At 42.3% G+C, this 23034-nt stretch overlaps 1 protein-coding gene across 4 annotated transcripts in view; it reads right to left on the reverse strand.

Moving 5' to 3' along the window:
- Window positions 1–7181: 7181 nt before the first annotated feature.
- The window catches only part of TAF15 (TATA-box binding protein associated factor 15), a 37749-nt gene continuing 21896 nt past the window's right edge, over window positions 7182–23034 (reverse strand). For all 4 annotated transcript variants that reach the window (XM_016931972.4, XM_016931975.4, XM_016931973.4 and 1 more), the window contains exons 8-16: window positions 20483–20517; window positions 19827–19859; window positions 18189–18298; window positions 15875–16004; window positions 11972–12064; window positions 10279–10360; window positions 10069–10157; window positions 9399–9960; window positions 7182–7510 (exon numbers count right to left, since the gene is read on the reverse strand). In XM_016931972.4, the coding sequence (XP_016787461.1) occupies window positions 7471–7510; window positions 9399–9960; window positions 10069–10157; window positions 10279–10360; window positions 11972–12064; window positions 15875–16004; window positions 18189–18298; window positions 19827–19859; window positions 20483–20517 (1174 nt within the window). In that variant the 3' untranslated portion in view covers window positions 7182–7470. The remainder of the gene's footprint in view (window positions 7511–9398; window positions 9961–10068; window positions 10158–10278; window positions 10361–11971; window positions 12065–15874; window positions 16005–18188; window positions 18299–19826; window positions 19860–20482; window positions 20518–23034) is intronic.

Below are 23034 nucleotides of genomic sequence, written 5' to 3' on the forward strand. Positions count from 1 at the left end.
CCTGCTTTCTATCCTTTCCTTTGAAAGACCCTATTTACTCTCTAGGTCATTCCCTTTGAAAGACCCTTCTTATTCTCTAAAACTGCCTTAATTTCTCCCCTATTTCTACTGAAGCTTTAGTTTCCCTTTGCCAACAGGACCTACCACACCAATCCCAAAAAGCTACAACCCCTATCAAGAAGGAAAGGCCCAGACTTTGGAGTCAGACAAATCTGATATCTAATCCTAAGGTTCATCACTTTTTTTTTTTTGAGACGGAGTCTCGCTCTGTCGCCCAGGCTGGAGTGCAGTGGCGCGATCTTGGCTCACTGCAAGCTCCGCCTCCCGGGTTCACACCATTCTCCTGCCTCAGCCTCCAGAATAGCTGGGACTACAGGCGCCCACCACCACACCCGGCTAATTTTTTGTATTTGTAGTAGAGACGGGGTTTCACTGTGTTAGCCAGGATGGTCTCGATCTCCTGACCTCGTGATCAGCCTGCCTTGGCCTCCCAAAGTGCTGGGATTACAGGCATGAGCCACTGCGCCTGGCCAGTTAATCACTTTTAACTTTGAACAAGTTATTATTATTAAAAGTTAATACTTAACCTTTGTGATTTTGTTTCCTCACCTATAAAATGAAAAGAATAATACCTATTACCTCAGAAAGCTCCTATGAGGATTACCATAAAGGTTAACAGTGCCTGTCATTACATAGTAAACAATCAAATATGAACTTTTCTCTCCTTTCCTCTTTAATGTTGTCATGTGAGCCTGTGACCATCAGAGGTTAAAAACGACTGTCTCCTTTCACCTCCTCTTCTTCCCCCAATCCTACTGATTTACTGGGAGGTCAAGTTCTTCCCCTCAAGCATAGAAAAGTCAAAATAAAACAGACGCTCCTTTCTACTTCCCCGCACCCCAGGTTCTACAGTAATCCCAACAGTTATTCTGAATTCAGTGCAGGCTGAGCATTCCTAATCCCAAAATCCAAAATGCTCCAACTAGAAACTTTTTGAATACCAACATGACACTCAAAGAAAATGCTCATTGCAGCATTTTGGATTTGGGGATTAGAGATATTCAACCTGTAAGTATAATGTAAATACTCCAAACTCTGAAAAAAATATCTGAAATCCAAAACATTTTTGGTTCCAAGCATTTTGGATAAGGGATACTAAACCTGTATAGTGTGTCACTCAGAATTATCTCCCAACCTACCCCATCACTTCTAGATTCATGTTTTGCCTGTGAGCGAGCTGTAAGTAAAAACCAAGGGTGGTTTCACTATTTTGAGTGTATGCAGCACTGCCTGGGGACCCCTCTAATATTGTGACACCAAAGTCCAATGATAGGAAAGATGTTCCTCTTTTGCCCACTCCACTGCTTTGGGTCCATGAGCAACACAACCCAAATTTCCCTGTGCCTCAAAAGCCTGTGAGTACAAAACATGGCCTTACTAACTACATAATTCAAACTCAACTTCTGCAAAATCCTGCCCACAGATCCCCAACCACTCCACCTCCATATTTTTAGGTATTTCCAGAGGACGTCTTATTATTCAACCAGATACAAATATCTGCCTAGTAGCACCTCAATCCTAATTTCACCAGTCCCCACGAGAAGACAAGATGGCAGTGAAGGGCATAAAGGTTTTCACAGAGCAGTCACCATCTGGTACACCACCAATGTACCAGAGCCCTCCCAGTACCAAAGCTACCTAGATCAAACACTCTTAGAAGTCTACTTTATCCAAGCAGTCGCTGGCTTCTCTCATAGTCCAAAGACACCCACTGGTCTCAGTTACTGGGACTGATCCTTAGACACTATTCAAAATGTAAGTCCCTCTCTTTTCTCTCCTCTAACCCAAACCTTTCTAATGGGATCTCTGGATGCTGCTTCTGATGGCAAACAAAAAGCATTCACACCCTCCACTCTCCCTCAAACCTTCTCATCTATCTTTCAGGCTGTAACTGAAAACTGGCTATTGACTGGGCCCCTTTCTGAAATCGCTCAGGTGTTGCTGATTCTCCTAAATCCCCCCCAATATCACCACTGTTTTGCACATTTATATAAAAATCAGTGTTTCAGCCAGGCACAGTGGCTCACGCCTGTAATCCCAGCACTTTAAGAGGCCGAGGCAGAAGGATCACTTGAGGTGAGGAGTTCAAAACCAGCCTGGCCAACATGGTGAAACCCCGTCTCTACTAAAAATACAAAAATTAGCTGGATGTGGTGGAACACATTTGTAATCCCAGCTACTTGGGAGGCTGAGGCAGGAGGATCATTTGAACCCGGGAGGGGGAGGTTGCAGTGAGGCAAGATCATGCCACTGCACTTCAGCCTGGACGAGAGTGAAACTCTGTCTCAAAAATAAAAAATAAAATAAAAAGAAAAATCTGCTGGGCATGGTGGCGCACGCCTGTAATCCTAGCACTTTGGAAGGCCGAGGTGGGTGGATCCCCTGAGGTCAGGAATTTGAGACCAGCCAACATAACAAAATCCCATCTCTAATAAAAATACAAAAATTAGCTGGGTGCAGTGGGAGGCACCTGTAATCCCAGCTACTTGGGAGGCTGAAGCAGGAGAATCGCTTGAACCCAGGAGGCAGAAGTTGCAGTGAACCCAGAAGGTGCCACTGCACTCCAGCCTGGACAATAGAGACTCCATCTTAAAAAAAAAAAAAGAAAAGAAAAGAAAAAGAAAATCAATGTTTCTCTGAGGATCCTGCTCACCAACCAGCAATTACCCACTGGTCCATTTCTCCATTTCCTCTCATTCATTGCCTGACTCTTTGTCACCTCTCTGATGGCATCCCTTTGGACAAACATTCAGTACTCCAGCCCCTCAGTCCTTCATCTCAATTACAAAGACATTTCCCTTCCATTCACTTCAGCTACCCACTTCCAACGTTACACCTAACCTTTGTCATCCCTAGGAATTGCTCTATCTCCAAAATGTTCACATCTCACTTTCTGACCCAACCTTCAATCTGTGCAGCTCTTATTATCCACACAAGTTCTTTGAATCTCATCACCAACACTAAGCTCCTGACTTCCTTCCATCCTCCCTCTTTTTCTCTTACTCAACCTGGATCCCATCCATTAATCACTACCCTCACTTTTGTCATCTCTGATCATCTCTGATCAGTAAAACCCCTACTCTAAATCAAACTGCCTCTGCTCCTATAACCACGTTGCTATCAAAGCTGTTGAAAAATCACATATCCATACAGACTGGAACCCCCAAATACTTGCCTTTTTTTTTTTTTTGAGGAGTCTGACTCTGTCGCCCAGGCTAGAGTGCAGTGGCGCGATCTCGGCTCACTGCAAGCTCTACCTCCTGGGTTCGCGCCATTCTCTTGCCTCAGCCTCACGAGTAGCTGGGACCACAGACGCCCGCCACCATGCCTGGCTAATTTTTTGTATTTTTAGTAGAGACGGGGTTTCACCGTATTAGCCAGGATGGTCTCTATCTCCTGACCTCGTGATCAGCCCACCTCAGCCTCCCAAAGTGCTGGGATTACAGGCGTGAGCCACCGCGCCTGGCCTGCTTGCCTCCTACTTCAACTGAGCCCTTATTGTCACCTGGCAGATTTATGGGTTCCTAGGCACACACTTCCCTGATCCCCACAGTGGTTATAAGTCAAGCCTTCTCTCCTAACCTCACATATCCTACAATCTCTTAAAACTTTCAGCCGGGTGTGGTGGCTCATGCCTGTAATCCCAGCATTTTAGGAGGCCGAGGCGGGCAGATCACAAGGTCAGGAGATTTGAGACCATCCTGGCTAACACGGTGAAACCCTGTCTCTACTAAAAATACAAAAAATTAGCCAGGCATGGTGGCGGGCACCTATATTCTCAGCTTCTCAGGGGTTGAGGCAGGAGAATGGCGTGAACCCGGGAGGCGGAGCTTGCAGTGAGCCGAGTTCGCGCCACTGCACTCCAGCCTGGGTGACAGAGCAAGACTCCGTCTCAAAAAAATAAAACAAAACAAAAAAAAACCCCTTCTATTATATTACTTCCCCAAACTCTGCAGACTATTATACTTTCTCATCAGGAAAACAAAAAGACATCAGATGGAATTACCTCAACTTCCTCCTGCCACCTTGGCTATACGCATCCTTGTTTATGGCACGAGAGTAGGTAAGAGTACAGGCTCTAAGGCAGATGCCTAGGTTAGAATCCTGGCTCTGCCACTTACTAAAGATTTGATCTGGGCAAGTTGCTCAATCTCTCAGTGCCTCTGTTCCTTACTGTACCCCCTAAAAAGCCCCTTCCCAATGGCATTCAAAATCATTTACACCATCTACCTCTTCTGTGAAGTATTTCCGGTATCTCCTAGCATCAAAGGATTGTTGTGAGTTAAATGAGATAACACACATAGACTGCTTCTAACAGTGCCTGGCACACAGTAAGCTCCCAATTAATGTTAGTCGTTTTTACTACTATCAGCATCCACACCTATTCTTACCTCCAACTGCAATGCAAGAGGCATTCTCTTCTTCTAAGGCAAATCCTTCACCGACCTTCTAGACGCCACCCCTTCAAGGGACTTGAACGTCAATTATTCATGTATAAACATGCTCAATTCTCACCAATCTTAAAAATAACCTTCCACAAGCCAAGTATCCCCATCTAGCTACCTCCTCCTCTCACATCATGCCTCCTCTACCCTTCATAATCAAATTTCTTTGTCCACATTCCCTGTATCCATTTCCCCAATTTTTATTAACTTTCTATTATGCGTTTCTATTATCCCACTGCAGTTTGAGTTCAGAATTCAATTCTCTGCCCAAATTGCTTTTGCTAAGGCAGTGGTTCTCAACAGGGAGCAATTTTGCCCCCTAGTGGCCATCTGAAGCCATTTTTTAGTTGTCACAACATGGAGAGGTAAGGGCTGCTACTGGCATCCAGTAGGTAGAGGCCAGGGATGCTATTAAACATCCTACAATGCACAGGGCAGCATCCCACAGGGCATTTTCCAACCCAAAATATCAACAGTATCAAACCCTGCGCTAAAATAATGTGTAACTATGTTGCTCAATGTAATGAATGAATGCCTTCTATCCTTTACATGAGGTAGCCTGGCTTAAGTACTTGATACTATTAGCTTCTCCTTTCCTAAAATTCATTCTTCCTTTGGGTTCCACTGACCACGCCTCACTGGCCGTTCCCATTCTAGTCTGTTTTAGGATCCTCTTCTGCTCATCTGTTAAATGTCAGTATTTCTCCAAGTTTCCTCCTAGGCTCTTCTCTTTCCATATATTGTCTCCAAAAACTAGAATCACCTGGGGCTCTTTTAAAACATGCCCAAGCCTCCGGGCACAGTGGCTCACGCCTGTAATCCCAGCACTTTGGGAGGCCGATGCGGGCGGAACATGAGGTCAGGAGTTCCGAGACCAGCTTGGCCAACATAGCGAAACCGCTAAAAATACAAAAAATTAGCTGGGCGTGGTGGTAGGTGCCTGTAATTCCAGTTACTTGGGAGGCTGAGGCAGGAGAATCACTTGAACCCAGGAGGCGGAGGTTGCAGTGAGCCAAGATCGTGCTACTGCACTCCAGCCCAGGTGACAGTGCAAGACTGTGTTTCAAAAAAAAAAAAAAAAAAAAAAAAAAGCCCAGGTCTCATTCACAGATGTGTTTTGGAGGTTAGGAACACTAGGAAGAAACATTTGGAAGGGAAGCTCAAAAGTTCTATTCAGTCCACATTTTTTTTAAACACAATTATTTTACATCCAACTGCAAAGGTCAAGTAGGCAACTGGGAGGGGAGAAGTCAGGACTGGAGATGTAAATTTGGTAGGCATCACCATATTAGATGATACTTCAAGCCATATCCTGGATAAGCTTGCCCAGGGTAAGGCAGATAATCAGGGGAACATGGCATTAAACGCTACTTTCTGAGCTGCAGAATTATGTCTCTACCTAGAAGTTTCATGAGCACTCTGAACTCAACACATTCAAAACGGAATTCCCATCTTGCCTGCAAAGCTGTTCCTTCCCTAATGAACAACATATCTACCCAATCACGCAGGCCAGAAACCAGACTCTTCCTTCTCCGCTATTTCTGACATCAAACTAAATCCTGTCAAATTTCCCTCTTGATTTTTCAAATCTAGTTATCTCCTTCCCTCTAGTCACTATCTGAGCCTCAGGCCAATATAATCCCTTACCTGGCTGTCTCCAGTCCAGCCTTCCCACAAGGCAGTCATAATCATCATCCGATGCCACTCAAATCAGATCATGCCACACTCATTTACCATCTTTTAATGACTCCCTGTTTGGAGGGAGGTAAAAAGTGAAATGCAAGGACCTTGTCACAGAGCTTGTTTACCTCTCCAGTCTTTTCTTTTGCATGACCACCCTTGAACTCTTCCCTTCAGTCACAAAGAACTACATACAATTCTCCTCAAGTGCAGATCCTGCTCCCCACTCTGTCTTAGCTCCTGATTTGTTCATGTCGTTTCCTTCTGGGAACACTATTTTCTTGCCTCTGTACTTAGTGAACACTATTTTCTCAGCCTCTGTACTTAGTGAACTCCTAGTCTTCCCTCCACATTCGCCTTTCCCTACTCCCATGTGACTAAATTTAGTGTCCTTCAAATCAGCCCTCTAAGCACCTTGAACTTGTTACTGGTGCACTTATCGACTATGCTTTCTGTTTACTTGGTCAGCAACATATCTAGAATCTGATCCAGTGCCTTACCCATAGTTAAGAGTAGAATAAATAGTTCTCTAATAAACAGCAAATAACATACATATGTTGCCATCTTAACCCCGGCTTGTAAATCCTTTCTTTTCCTTGGAACTTCATATTCCCAGCATCTAAAACACTCCCCTAAATAAATCGTTGTCAAGTGATACTAAATAACTATATCAAAATCACCTGTAAGCTTGATCTAAATAAGTATTTCCAGCCCTAACTCCCCATACCTCATTGAGCTCTGATCCAGCAGACCTAGAGGGCTGGGAATCTAGGAACCTAAATTTAACAACCTAGGAATCTAATTTTAACAAACTTCAGGTGATTCTGACTTGTCATTCCTGGGAACCACTAAACACAGTAGGAGCTCAATAAATATTGTTTAAAGTAACATTTTAATTTACTGAAGTATATAATTCATTTCCTAATTCTTTAGGATTAGAGTCTAATGTAACTGAGTCCTGAGTGTGACAGAACAATGCACTAGTATGTACAAAAGTCCACAAAAACAAGCAGCCTTTATTGCAGTATTACAAAACACTTTTCATTTTGGCAATATTTTACAACGCATTTAGCTCCAAGGGTTGGGGAGAAGGTTGGAAACTAAAGGGGGAAATCTCAACAGACATTTCTAAAAGAAAAACTGTCCCAGCCCTCCCACCCAAATAAAAATCCAAATGTCACTTAATTTCACTACCCAAGAAGAGGCCACGAGGAAAGCAGCAGGCAAAACTCTGGCAATTTCACTATGGATCATGTCAGAGACAAAGGAACATTCAAAACAGTCATCAGTATGGTCGGTTGCGCTGATCATTTCTGTAGTCGTTTCTAGGAATGAAAAATAAAGAGCCGGACTAAATTCTAATTTTCTACGAAGGGGGAGCATTAGACACTTCTTCGGGGTACTAGTGATTGGCATCAGCTAGACAATTTCTAAAGAATGACACCGTGCCTCATTTATTTCTATACTCCTAGAAGATACTTAAATGTCTAATTTACCAGCTTTAAGATTCACAAAGTTCCTAGAAGCTTTGCTTCACTCTCTTAAAAATTTTCCACTTAAAACTCCAAACCACAAATATTTCAGAAGATCAGAAACTGTCCCAGTTCCAGCACTCTAAATAGGAGAGTGGCATAGTGGAATGAGCAAGCACTTACATGTATGAATTCTGGATCTGCCACTTACTATGTGACCTTGGAAAAGTTACACTAAATGACTGACTCTGTAAAATGGGAAGTATACCTACTTCATAGGAATGACAGAAGGACTAGAACTAAAGAATATAAGAACACTTTACAGTATTGGCCATACAGTAAGCAGTGTTCAATAGATGGTAATTAGGTTACTCATAATTACTAATAGCTAAAAATTATATAGTGCTTACTCTGGGCCAGCAACTAGTACAACGTAATCTAATACAAGTCTAAAAAGGACGTCTTATTAGCCCCATTTTACAGATAAGAATACTGACACTCCAAAGGATTAAGTAACTTTCCTAAGATCACACAGCTAATAAGTGGTAGAGTTAGGATTGAAACCCAGACAGTCTGCTTCCCAACTTCATGCTCTTAACCATATTCTATACTAATTCTCACTGCCTTATATTGCCGCTGGCATACAGGTCCTTAGTATAATAATTGAAGTTACTTTCTATCATTGGTCTTCTTCTGTCTCTACACCATTCGTGTGCACAAGGCATTCCCATCAGTGGTTTTCATCTGGAAAAGTTATCAGAATCTCCAGAAAAACAACTGCAGGGTAGTATATATGATCTGAAAAAGAACCACCCTATGAAAGGTATGTTCCTTCACTTAGATTAGGAACTCCTGATTTACACAGTTTCAAGTTATTATCTCTCAATCTCAATTATCTTTATGAGAAAAAAAAATACACAGATACACCGAAACAAATAAAGATTTATGAATAAGAATTTCCAGCAGGTGGACAGGCGCAGTGGCTCACGCCTGTAATCCCACCACTTTGGGAGGCCGAGGTGGGTGGATCACGAGGTCAGCAGATGAGACCATCCTGGCTAACACGGTGAAACCCCGTCTCTACTAAAAATACAAAAAATTAGCCGGGCGTGGTGGCGGGCACCCATAGTCCCAGCTACTTGGGAGGCTGAGGCAGAATGGCGTGAACCCAGGAGGCGGGGCTTGCAGTGAGCCGAGATTGCGCCACTGCAAAGAATTTCCAGCAGGTGCTGTGGCTCACATCTGTAATCCAAACACTTTGGGAGGCCAAGACAGGAGGAATGCTTGAGGCCAGGAGTTTGAGACCAGCCTGGGCAACATAGTGAGACCCTGTCTCTACAGAAAATAAAAAAAATTGGCGAGGTGTGGTGGCACACACCTATAGTTCCAGCTACTTGGGAGACTGAGGCAGGAGTGTTGCCTGAGTCTAAAAGTTTGAGGTTACAATGAACTATGATCATACCACTGCACTCTAGCCTGGATGACAGAGCAAGACCCTGTCTGTCACTAAATTTAATTTTTATTGTCTCTAAAAAATAAAAATTAAAGTTAAAAAACAAAAAGTTCCAAAACAAAATTTTAGAAATTGCTAAGCAGGAAACTAAATCATCTTCTCCATCCTGAGAGAAATGGCAATGGGAAATTCAAGTTCCAAAAAATTGTTAAAAAGAAAATGTGGTTCAAATCCCCCAATCTAGGTGCAGTGAGATAAAAAGGTTAATAAACACATTCTAATACTCACCTTCCTCCCATTTTGCCTCCATAGCCACCTCGGTCTCCTCCGTAGCCCCCACCTCGGTCTCCTCCATAGCCGCCACCACTCCTGTCTCCTCCATAGCCTCCACTTCGGTCTCCACCGTAGCCACTGCCACCACCACGGTCTCCTCCATAGCCCCCCCGGCTTCTGTCTCCTCCATAGCCTCCTCGATCTCCTCCATAACCTCCTCGATCTCCTCCGTAACCTCCTCGATCTCCTCCATAGCCTCCTCGGTCTCCACCATAGCCTCCACCTCGGTCTCCTCCATAGCCACCTCGATCTCCTCCATAGCCACCTCCTCGGTCTCCTCCATAGCCGCCTCCTCTGTCCCCACCATAGCCGCCGCCTCTGTCCCCACCATAGCCACCCCCACTTCTGTCACCACCATAGCCGCCCCCACTTCTATCTCCGCTGTAGCCACCACCGCTGCTTCTGTCTCCACCATAGCCACCCCCACTTCTGTCTCCACCATAGCCGCCTCGGTCTCCACCTCTGCCCCCACGACCTCTGTAGCCCCTCTCTCCACCGTAGCCTCTCCCCCGGAAATCTGCAAGGTAGAAATGCAAACAATGAGGCCAGCAGAAACAACGTAAAGCCCCCTTAATGCTAGTCAGAAGATAAGCACGATGCAGATGCTATTAAAAGGCTGACCCACCTCCTCCTGAGGGACGAGAGTCCTCTGGTCTAGGCTCATTGCACTGATTGCAGGAATTCCTTCGAGCAAAGTTCATATTTCCGCATGACCTAAGAAAGGAGGAAAATATAATGCTCCTATATAGTTTCTAATGGACTCAGAACCCCTTTCTGTATCCTCCACAGCCCCAATCCCAACCCCTACTCTCACCAAAGTAAACAAGACACTTACGGATTAGGGCAAACCCAATCCCCACTTTTGGGGTCTCCACCTCTCCCTTGAAAGCCTCCACGACCTCTATATCCTCCACGGCCTAGGGGGATGGGGCCAGGGGAGAAAAATCAGCAGCAGATATTAACAAAACAGCAGAAAAGCATCAGATAACATAAGAGTAGATACCCATCAATACTTAGGCAGCACTCTGCAAATTAACCCCTTATACCAGGACTTTGTAATTCTTTGATTTGGGTCTTGTACTTAGTAAACAGAGGACCTTGAAAACAGACCCTAGGCACACAACACAGTGCAAATAATGCACTAGAAAACTTCAAAGTCCATTTTCTGTAATACAGGTTGAGTATCCCTTCCCCCAAATACTTGGGACCAAAAGTGTCTCTGATTTTGGATTTTTCATATTTTGAAATATTTGCCTTATACTTGCGAGTTGAGTAGCCCAAATCCAAAAACCCAAAACCTGAAATGCTTCAATGACCATTTCCTTTGAGCATTATGTCGGTGCTCAAAGTTTTGGATTCCAGAGCATTTCCAATTTCAGATTTTCAAACTTAGGATGCCTAACCTATACCTTACTTAGTTTGAGAATCTCCATGATGAAGATTAGGTGAGAAGACAAAAACTCCAAATGTAAGGATATGAATGCAAAGGCCACAGTAACATCCACCCACAAAACAGAAAAAGAAAAAAGGCAAGAATATGAATCCATTAGAAATAAAGAAGCTGGGCTGGGTGCAGTGGCTCACACCTGTAATCCAAGCACTTTGGGAGGCCAAGGCAAGCAGATCATCTCAGGTCGGGAGTTCGAGACCAGCCTGACCAACATGGAGAAACCCCATCTCTACTAAAAATACAAAATTAACTGGGCATGGTGGCGCATGCCTGTAATCCCAGCTACTTGGGACGCTGAGGCAGGCGAATCACTTGAACCCGGGAGGGAGAGGTTGCGGTGAGCCAAGAACGCGCCATTGTACTCCAGCCTGGGCAACAAGAGCGAAACTCTGTCTAAAAAATAAAAAATAAAAAATAAATAAAAAAAAAAAAGCTGGCAGTAACTGTATCAGGCAGCTTAAAAACTGGTCAGATTAATTACCTAATTAGGTATCATTAAAACAATTGCCTCGCCAAGCACGGTGGCTCATGCCTGCAATCTCAGCACTTTGGAAGGCCAAGGTGGCTGGATCATGAGGTCAGGAGTTTGAGACCAGCCTGGCCAACATAGTGAAATCATCTCTATTAAAAATACAAAAATTAGCTGGACATGGTGGTGCACGCCTGTAGTCCCAGCTAGTTGGGAGGCTGAGGCAGGAGAATCGCTTGAACCCGGGAGGCAGAGGTTGTGGTGAGCCGAGATCACGCCACTCCACTCCAGCCTGAGCAACAGAGTGAGACACCATCTCAAAAGAAACACAAAAACCAAAAAAAAAAATTGCCTCCTGATTTCCAAGTGAACAGCAAATCACAATACAGCTTTCCAAAGGGATTTCTACAACCATTTCCCACTACTTTCTTAGCTATTACAATATCCCATTTACCTAATATATTCAGTACCTGAACTCATTTTAAGATAGAGGGAAAAAGACCTAGCGAGAGAAAAAGCAGTAGCAAGTTCACACAAATAGAAACAGAGTATGAACTCAAACTTAAACCCTTGGATAGCATCCAGGACTGTACGCAGCAAGGATCTTACCTCGCCGCCCACCTCCACTTCCACCTCCTCTCATGAATTCAGGTCTTCTAGTGGCAAAGGACACTTTAATGATGTTGCCATGGAATTCTTTTCCTAAGAAAAAAGAAATCAGCTTTGAAGCAATGCTACTCTATACCTCCACCTGTCAACAAAAATGAAAAAGTCTTGGAAATTTTTAGTTTCAGAGGAGTAACTGACATGTCCTCACAGAAATTCAAATGCAAAGAGTCAAGATAACAGTGCTAAAAGTGACATTATCTAGTGAAAAGAGCATATCTGTCACTGGGAGACAGTCACTTCTTACTAAGCTTAAAAAAAAAACAAAAACAAAAAACAAGGCGGAGTGGTGTGTGTCTGTAGCACCAGCTCCCAACTACTCAGGAGGCTGAGGTGGAAGATCACTTGAGTCCAGGAGCACGAGACCAGCCTGGGGAAGGAGATGGTGTCAGGGGTGGAGAAAAAGGCCAGGTGCAGTGGCTTATATCTGTAATCTCAGCACTTTTGGAGGCTGAGATAGAAGCCTCACTTGAGGCCAAGAGTTTGAGACAAGCCTGAGGAACGTAATGAGACCCTTTCTCTGAAAAAAATTTTTTAATTAGCTAGGCATGGTGGCATGCGCCTGTAGTCCTAGCTACTCAGAAGGCTGAGGCAGGAGGATTACTTGAGCCTGGGAATTCAAGGCTGCAGTGAGCTATCATCGTGCCACTGTGTACTAGCCTGGAAGACAGTGTGATACTCTCTCTCGAAAAAAAAAAAAAAAAAAAAAAAGCTGGGCGTGATGACTCAAGCTTGCAATCACAGCACTGTGGGAGGCCAAGGAAAGCTTGGGGCTCAGGAGTTTGGGACCAGCCTGGGCAACATGGTGAAACCCTGTCTCTACAAAAAATACAAAAAAATTAACTGGGTGTGGTGGCACCTGTGGTCCTAGCTACTTGGGAGGCTGAGGTAGGAGGATCACCTAAGCCCAGGAAGTCAAAAAAAAAAAAAAGAGTCAGGTGCACATGTCTACCTGTTCCCATGGGGAAAAAAAAACTAAAACCTGTATCTAATATTTTTACATGGGAAAAAAAGCCAGCTGTAGAATATGTGAAGTACGGTACCATTTGTTTATTTAAGGGAATGAATACGTGTGCAAGTGCAGTAACATGTACCTATTTATCTACACATATGCTTACATGCATTGCCTACTGTGCTTACTAGGGGACACAAGACCACTGGGATTCAAAGGTGAAAAAGAAACTCATATTTTACCATATGCCCTTGGTACCATTTGAAATTTTTTTATCATTTCCAAAGTAATATAGTAATTGGTAACTTTTTAAAAAACAGTAGTAAATAAGAATTGGCAAGATTTGAACTATGGAGTTAGGTTTAAAAGGCTCATATGCCCTATGGGTAAAAGTCACTGTAATTTCTGAATATACCATATGCAAAAGACATAGCTTCATGACTCATTTCTCTCATTCTTATGAAAGCAGCAAAGTAAGAAAGAATGGACTTAGCCTTCAAGAGCAAGGTGATGAAGCCTGACAAATTAGTCTAAAAAAGTAAAGAATACAGAGATGGGGACAGATAGGGTACTACAATTTCATTTTTTTTTTTTTTTGATGGAGTCTTGCTGTGCGTCACCCAGGCTGGAGTACAGTGGCGTGATCTCGGCTCACTGCAACCTCCAACTCCCGGGTTCAAGCAAGTCTCCTGCCTCAGCCTCCTGAGTAGCTGGGATTACAGGCGCTCACCACCGCACCTGGCTGATTTTTGTATTTTTAGTAGAGATGGGATTTCACGAACATGTTGGCCAGGCTGATCTTGAACTCCTGACCTTGTGATCCACCTGCCTCAGCCTCCCAAAGTGCTGGGATTACAGGCATGAGCCACCACGCCTGGCCTACAATCTCACCTTTAAAGAAGTAAAAGAGCTGGCCCAGTGCGGTGGCTCACGCCTGTAATCCCAGCACTTTGGGAGGCTGAGGCGGGTGGATCACGAGGTCAGGAGATGAAGACCATCCTGGCTAACACAGTGAAACCCCTGTCTCTGCTAAAAATACAAAAAATTAGCCGGGCGTGGTGGCATGTACCTGTAGTCCCAGCTACTTGGGAGGCTGAGGCAGGAGAATGGCGTGAACCCAGGAGGCGGAGGTTCAAGTGAGCCGACATTGCGCCACTGCACTCCAGCCTGAGCAACAGAGCAAGACTCAGTCTCAAAAAAAAAAAAAAAAAAAAGTAAAATAACGCAATTATGTTTTTGGAAGATGGAGGTACAATAATCTTGAAACTGAAAGGAACTGCAAGTGTCTGTCAATCCAGCATAGTTAAGTACTTTGGAAAGAGTAGATCCAGCATGGCTGAGTTTGAATCCTGACTCTGCGACTTACTCTATGATCCTGGAAATTACTTAGTTTCTCTATGCATCAGTTTCACTCTCTGTAAAACGGGAGTAACAGGGCGTATGTCTCATAAGATTATTATGAAGATTAAATTGAGTTAATGCGTGTAAGGCTCTTAAAGTTGTGCTTAGCTCATAAACCTCAGTAAACATGCAGTAAGTGTTAATTACTATTAAATTAGGGTGCAATAAAAATGATGAATTTGTAACATGGGGATATGACTACCTTTAAATGTTAAATGAAAAATACCGTAAGACAAAACTCTATTTGGAGTATTACAAGATACATCTTAAAACACCAGAAGGAAAATTATTAAGAAATATTATCAGTGGCTACCTTTGAGTAGAGGGCTATAGATGTTTTACTCATTTCTTCTACTTTCTGTTAAAAAAAGTATCTCGGCCGGGCGCGGTGGCTCACGCCTGTAATCCCAGCACTTTGGGAGGCCGAGGTGGGCGGATCACAAGGTCAGGAGATCGAGACCATCCTGGCTAACATGGTGAAACCCTGTCTCTACTAAAAATACAAAAAAATTAGCAGGGCGTGGTGGCGGGCGCCTGTAGTCCCAGCTACTGGGGAGGCTGAGGCAAGAGAATGGTGTGAACCCGGGAGGCGGAGGCTGCAGTGAGCCGAGATTGCGCCACTGCACTCCAGCCCGGCAGACAAAGCGAGACTCCGTCTCAAAAAAAAAAAAAGTCTATTTCTTCTAAGTATGTATTAACTTTATATTTGAAGGGAAATTAGCCTAAATTTTACTTTATTTATTTATAGGGTTTTTTTTTTTGGAGACAGGTTCTCGCTCTGTTGCCCAGGCTGGAACACAGTGACTCAATCACAGCTCACTGCAGCCTCGACTTCCTGGGCCCAAGTGATCCTCCCACCTCAGACTCCTGAGTAACTGGGACCACAGGTGCACACCACCATGTCCAGGTTATTTTAAAAAAAAAAAAATTTTTTTTTTGTTTTAGTAGAGGCAAGCTCTCACTATGTTGCCCAGGCTGGTCTCCAACTCCTGAGCTGAACTGATCCTCCTGCCTCAGCCTCCCAAAGCGCTGGGATTATAGGCATAAGCAATGCCACCTGGCCTAAATTTCAAACTATAAAGTCAGGGGATGAGAAATCACTTAATGGGTAAAATGTACATTATTCAAGTGATAGATACAAGAAAACCCCCGACTTTACCACTATGCAATATATCCATGTAACAAAATGCCATCTCTGTACCTTTTAAATTTATTTTTTTAAAAAGAAAAAATAACATACTGTCAACCAGGCCAACTCTCTACATCTGTATCAGGGTAGCCTCATGCACAAGGCATGATATAAGGAAATATGCTAGACCAACAACGATAGAGCTCATCTCATTTCTAAAGGTACATAAAAATTCTGACCTGTATTCTTAATATCTGCAAAAGTAAACATGAATATAATCACTGTCACCCAGAGCATATTCTCACTTTCAGACTAGAAAACATTTATCCAACTTCATGCTGAAAACTATACGAATGAGGCATACCATCAAACCAGTCAATGGCTGCCTTAGCTGAAGGAGGGTCATCAAATGACACTGTTGCCTCCCCCTTTGGCTTTCCTGTGTCCTTGTCTGTATAAAGATTTATCATTGGTTTTCCGGTCTTCTTATTTGTCTGAGGAAAAACAGAAACACTTGGTGTTAGCATTTTTAAAATAAGTAATCATGTATCATTTAGCTAATCAAAGATTTATTTTTTTACAAGGAATTCACACATTCATACTATAAAATACTATGCACCTAATAAGTTACCTGTAGGTTTAGACAAGCATGACTCTCTAAGCTACACTAAGTGAAAACCAAGCTATAAAAATGATATAGTATACTGTTTTATCTATGTATAATTTTTTTTTTTTAATTGAGACAGGGTTTCACTCTGTCACCCAGGTTGGAATGCAGTGGCACGATCATACTCAATGTAGCCTCAAATTCCTGGACTTAAGTGATCCTCCCACCTCAGCCTCCCGAGTAGCTGGGACTACAAGCAAGTGCCACCACGCCCGGCTTTTTTGTTGTTGTAGAGATGGGGTCTTGCTATATTGCTCAGGCTGGTCTCAAACCCTTGGCCTCAAGCGATCCTCCTGCCTCAGCCTCCCAAAGTGCTGTGATTAAGTGCTGATTACAGGAATCAGCCACCACATCCAGTTTATAATTTCTTTAAATCCACAGAAATTAAATGTAGATAATGCTTCATGTAAATACGTAACTTTTTTTTGAGCTGGAGTCTCACTCTGTTGCCCAGGCTGGAGTGCAGTGGCACAATCTCGGCTCACTGCAACCTTCGCCTCCCAGGTTCACATCACTCTCCTGCCTCAGCCGCCCAAGTAGCTGGGACTACAGGTGCATGCCACCACGCCCGTCTAATTTCTTGTATTTTCAGTAGAGACAGGGTTTCATCGTGTTAGCCAGGATGGTCTTGATCTCCTGACCTTGTGATCCACCCGCCTTGGCCTCCCAAAGTGCTGGGATTACAGGTGTGAGCCACCACGCCCGGCCGTAAATATGTAACTTCTAAAACATTACACTGGGATTTGGCTGGGATAAGACAAGGGAGAATTTTACTTTTTCAGAACTCTGTGAATTCAGGCCAGGCATGGTGGATCACGCCTGTAATCCCAGCACTTGGTGGGAGGCTGAGGTGGGAGGATCACTTGAGCCCAGGAGCTCAAGACCAGCCTGGGCAATAATAGGGAGACTCCATCTCTAAAAAAAAATTTTTTTAACTAGCTGGGTGTGAGGACATGCATTAGTGGTTCCAACTACTCAGGAGGCTGAGTTAGGAGGATCACTTGAGCCCAAGAGATTGAGGCTGCAGTGACCCATGATTATGCCACTGTACTCCAGCCTGGATGCAATGAAGCAAGACCCTGTCTCAAGACAACAACGACAACAACAAAATTACATATTTTGTGTGTAATTAATTCCTTAACAAATTATAACTCCCAAAAAAATAAAAAAGTGAGTAGGCCGGGCACAGTGGCTCATTCCTACTGTAATCCTGGGACTTTGGGAGGCCGAGGTGGGCAGATCACTTGAGGTCAAGAGATCAAGACCATCCTGGCCAACACAGTGAAACCCCATCTCTACTAAAAATACAAAAATTAGCTGGGCGTGGTAGCGCCTGTAGTCCCAGCTACTCAAGAAGCTGAGGCAGGAGAATCACTTGAACCCGGAAGGCAGAGGTTGCAGTGAGCCGAGATCGCGCCACTGCACTCCAGCCTGGTGAAACAGTGAGATTCTGTCTCAAAAAAAAAAAAGAGTAATTCCACAGACACCAAAACAAGGGCAGATGTAAACTGATTTCAAGAAACTGCTACTATCTAAACATTACTAAGGCTGCTTCTAGTTGAAGAGATGAAAAACATATGCATGAAAATAGAGCAAAAGACGCTTTAGTGAACAATGAGCAATTACAAGATAACGTATTATCTCTAGCATAAACATTAAATAACCCCTCCCAAGAGCTATAACAACTTGAATTTGCATATATTTCAGTCTATAAAATGTTCTCAGTAACTCCTTTATTTCTCACAGTTATAAGAACTAAGCAGAGACTAATTTTAGAGTCCTAAGATGGAAGCTAAAGCACAGGTAGACTGTGGAAAGGTAAACACAAGCAAGGAATAAAATCTTCATATATTCAACAAATTTAGCAAAGGTCTACAGACATAAACGAGCACGTGCATCACAAAATTTTAAGAGACAAGGCGTACTGAAGTATGTAGGCTTACTACATAGTCTATGTATTGTAATCAGAACATTAATTATGAAATTTTCAACATATAATATTTTTACTCACCTTGATAATTCCTATTTGTTTAAAGAACTCCCCAACTTGATCTGTAGACACACCCTCCCCAAGTCCTTGCACAAAGATTGTGTTGTTATCTGAATTATCAGATTCTGAATCTAAGAGAAAAAAAGTGATGGTTAATTTTACATATTCCTTGGTTATGACATTCTGTTCAGTAATCAAAGACAATAATTTATTGTCCAATATTCAATTGTTTCTATGACCAAAAGGAAAGGACCAATATAAGAACAACCTTATATAAACATGCAAAGTATTCACAATAATTATTTGGTTGATCAATTCTTACAACTAAATTTCAAGTAAAGTGGATCAAGTCCACACTATGTGAAATACCTATATACCAATTAAGGATGATCTTACAAACCTCACTCTTCAGATTCAGACATAGGGCTAAACGTCATGAAGAGATGGAGTTAGTTTAGCATTTCTTTCTCTGGAGAACTCTAATTCTTTATGGTTAAACATTTTTAAGATTCTCTAGTAGAAAATTCTCCACATCTGATACTTTGAACTTCCAAGCAAGCCACAAAGCAGAACTGCTGGTTTCCCATTCATTGCAATAAGCTTTGTATATACCAGAGTGCAGAGGCATCTTGTACATGTTACCTGACATGCTCACTTTTGGATTAGTACAACAAAGAAAGAAAGATATATAAAAATTCAGTCCATGAAGGGATAATTCAGAAATTGCCATCCACATAGAATACTTTGGCATCTTAATAAAAACGAAAGTTCTGATTTCAAATTTTTAGCTCAAATAGATTTTTAACCTCTAAATTGTAACTTTCAACAGGCTCCACAGGTAAATCTGTAGCCTTGAATTTCATTTAAATAAAAAGCCACAGAAAATTAGTGACCTCTACCCAAAATAAGACAATTCTCTCATGTATGAATTCAGGTTTCTTGAATTCACTAAGTCAGCACACTTAAGCAGACTACCAATCCAACGTAGGATTTTCTTTAATAGTTTTTCTACTTCTAATTCCACAATGATATAAATTCTTTCATTAATCTGATTTGCAATAATTTTAAATAATTAATGCTAACTAGCAGTAAAAATTCAAGTATTTCTTCACGGAAGAAAGAATATGGGAAAGCACAAACAGCAATTTTCCCCAGCAAACTGTCCCATCAATACTCCTGAATTTTTCTGACACTTCTTTAGAAATAAAGCTCCCCAGCCGGGCGTGGTGGCTCACACCTGTATTCCCAGCACTGTGGGAGGCCGAGACAGGCGGATCTCGAGGTCAGGAGTTCAAGACCAGCCTGGCCAGCATGGTGAAACCCTGCCTCTACTAAAAATACAAAAATTAGCAGGGCATGGTGGCGCGCACCTGTAGTCCCACCTACTTGGGAGGCAGACGCAGGAGAACTGCTTGAACCCAGCAGGTGGGGGTTGCAGTGAACCAAGACTGTGCCACTGCACTCCAGCCTGGGCAACAAGAGCGAAACTCCATCTCAAAAAAAAAAAAAAAAAAAGAAATAAAGCTCTCCAGTTCTGGCAGCACTATCAAATTAAATCTTCCTCCTGTACTAAGCCCCTCCAAACACACACTTTTCCCATCAAGGAAAAAAAAATTACATTTTCTTAATGGCAAAGTGACAAACCACCATAAACCTTACCAGCATCTGTTCTGGGTCCATAATCCCTGTGACCTAAGGGAAAAGAAAAGAAAAAAGAGCTATTTAAGGCAATTTATTTAAAATCATTAACAAAAAAATAGTAATAAACCAAGGCATGAAAAGTCAATACTTCCAAAATCCTTGAAAGTCAACCATCACAGATTTACAAAGTAAATATATAAATTATGTTTTATTTAAAGTTTAGGAAATCAAGATGAATGTCAACATTTCCTTTAACTTGTCCTAGACAGCACCTGCCACTTTAGCATTATGCTAGTATCACTTTTGTTAAGCTCTGGTTGTAAAGGCTGATTGGACAACCCTAATAATTTAAAAACACCATGTCAGCTACCTTTATAAGAACAAATTGTCAAAATCCAGTGAAGGTGTCATTCATTGGTCACCACAGACTCTTTCATGCAAATTCACTGTGTAGAAAACCCATTGGACTGTTTTGAGATCAACTTTGGCTTTTTAATGTTTACTTTGATATATATATGTGTATATATATATATATATAATTTTTTTTAAAGCACACAACACACACCAGCCTCAACAGAGTAAGAAAGGACTTTTGACTACATCTGCGGGATATTGGTGGCTTTTAGATTTATATAGCATTTCCACTGAAACATTTTGGGATACTCAGCACTTACCACCAAAATTTTTGAAGCCACCGCGGTCACCACCACTGCAGAGGAAAAATTGAAGAAATGATTTCTTCCTTAAGTCTCTAATGTGCTGAGCCCTGGGCTCAATCTACACTTAACTGTCACAAGTAGAGTGCTTAGGAAAACAGTAGCACCTCTAAGTTTTCAGTAAATTCCATTTCACAGAGTTCTAAATGTTGTTTCCATCTAAGTGTTTTCCCAAGGATCTATTTCCACAAGATGTCTTTTCAAGCTTATTACATATCTAATATACTCTTATTTCTAAATCTTCCCAACCCCAAGCCAAAGGGATACTATTAAACCATAACATAAAGCTGGAGGCACAGCATGAAAAATACTAAACTAGAGCAAGTATTTTTTCCAAAAGGTTATTATCTAAATATGAGAAAAAGAAAAAAGACTAGAAGAATAGAAAGCAAGGTTAAGATTTTGATGGTAGAACGGGAGAGAATAAAAACTTGAGTATTAGGATCTGCTATGATACCAAATAATGGATTTTATGAGATGAATTTTAAAAGTGAAATACAAATATACACAAAAGTTGAGACTGAATAAAAGCAGTCTTAAAATTTCAAATCATTCAAAACCCTTATAAAAGACTAAAAGAGCATCACTTAAAAACTGCCCTCCTACTCCATACCCGCTATACTACATCTCTTCACATCAGAGCTACGGAGGTTCATGCTGCCACATGCTCTGTACACTATCAGTAGTGCACATTACAGACAGCAGGCAACATATTCCAAACAGGACAACTTTTTTTTTTGAGACAGAGTCTCGCTCTGTCACCCAGGCTGAAGTGCAGTGGTGGGATCTTGGCTCACTGCAACCTCCACCTCCCAGGTTCAAGTGATTTTCCTGCCTTAGCCTCCCTAGTAGCTGGGATTACAGGTGCGTGTCGCCACACCCAGGTAACTTCTGTGTTTTTAAGAGAGATGAGATTTCACCATGTTGGCTAAGTTGATCTCCAGCTCCTGGCCTCAAATAATCCACCCACCTCAGCCTCCCAAAATGCCAGGATTACAGGCACGAGCCACCGTGCCAGGACATAGACTTTTATCTGGCAAATCAGAATCACAAGGACAGTGGTCCTTGTGAACATGGCTTTACGTAAGAAATCTAAGGTCTCTCTTATCAAGAAACTCTTTAAATACCCATCCAATAAAAGCTTGTTTCTCTTAACTGAATTCTGTAATCCTTTAAGATTCATATGCTAACATGGCAATAAAAACACTCAAAAGTTTTCTGATACCAGATGTTCTACTACTACTGATCTTATTCTACTATAACCCAAGAATCTAATCTAAAATACTGAAGTCTCTCACTGCTTAGAAATCTCTGCTTTACGGATACCAATCTTATGGGGGGTGGGGGGAGGAACCCTCAACTCTAGTGATTACCCTACCCTATAAATGGCTTTTCTGAGCCACACTGAGATAAAACACTCTGAAAAAAAATTCTCCCTTCTTAATAGATCCATTCTATTTCACTATGAGGTAAAAATATTTCCACTTACAGCTGCCTTAGGTACAGACACATGCATTTTAATTTGTTGTTACTTTTTATATGATTTCCAGGATGCCTTTTTAAGCAGGAGACTAAGGCTATTTCAAGGCAATATAGACAATATGAAACTCAGGCCCTTCCTATACAGTTTGCCACTGAATTTCTAAGACTCCTACTTCAGAACAGGCAGTACTAAAGCCCTCCCTTTACTTCTAAATGACATGTATATCACTGCTTAACTCTTTAAGAAAGGGAAGCCAACAGAGTTGAGATTAAACTGCTGAAAATATTATTAATGGAAACCAAGGTATCTCAGAGGTTTTTTTTTGTTTTTTTTTTCCCAGACGGAGTCTTGCTCTGTTGCCCAGGCTGAAGTGCAGTGGCGCAATCTTGGCTCACCGCAAGCTCCGCCTCCCAGGTTCATGCCATTCTCCTGCCTCAGCCTCCCGAGTAGCTGGGACTGCAGGCGCCACCACGCCCGGCTAATTTTTTGTATTTTTAGTAGAGACGGGGTTTCACTGTGTTGGCCAGGATGGTCTCGATCTCCTGACCTCGTGATCTGCCCGCCTCAGGCTCCCAAAGTGCTGGGATTACAGGTGTGAGCCACCACGCCCGGCCTCTCAAGAGGTTTTTTAACTCCAAAAAGTGATAGAAAAGAACTTAAGCCCACGTTCTTATGCCAGTAGGTTAAAGTTCCGAGGATAAAGATGACTTTTAAAATGGGAAATTGGAGGTCACTGGGTTCACGAATAAGTGCTAGAAGAAATGCCTCTTACTTTGTTGCCATCTTAAGGGAATACCAAACCTGGCCACAATGGATGGAAAACATGCAATTTCATACATAGCTAGTTCCTATAATTTCCATTCTGGCCAGTAATATAACTTTGAACAACAGAAAAAGGACATACCCCTGGCAAAAATAAAGGGATATAAAACAAATGACATTTAAATAGGTTTATGATTTCCTATTCCTCCATATAATACATTTGAACATCATCTTTTTTTTTTTTTTTTGCGACGGAGTCTCGCTC

The sequence above is a fragment of the Pan troglodytes genome, chromosome 19, assembly GCF_028858775.2.
Source record: "Pan troglodytes isolate AG18354 chromosome 19, NHGRI_mPanTro3-v2.0_pri, whole genome shotgun sequence".
NCBI classification, from domain to species: domain Eukaryota; kingdom Metazoa; phylum Chordata; class Mammalia; order Primates; family Hominidae; genus Pan; species Pan troglodytes.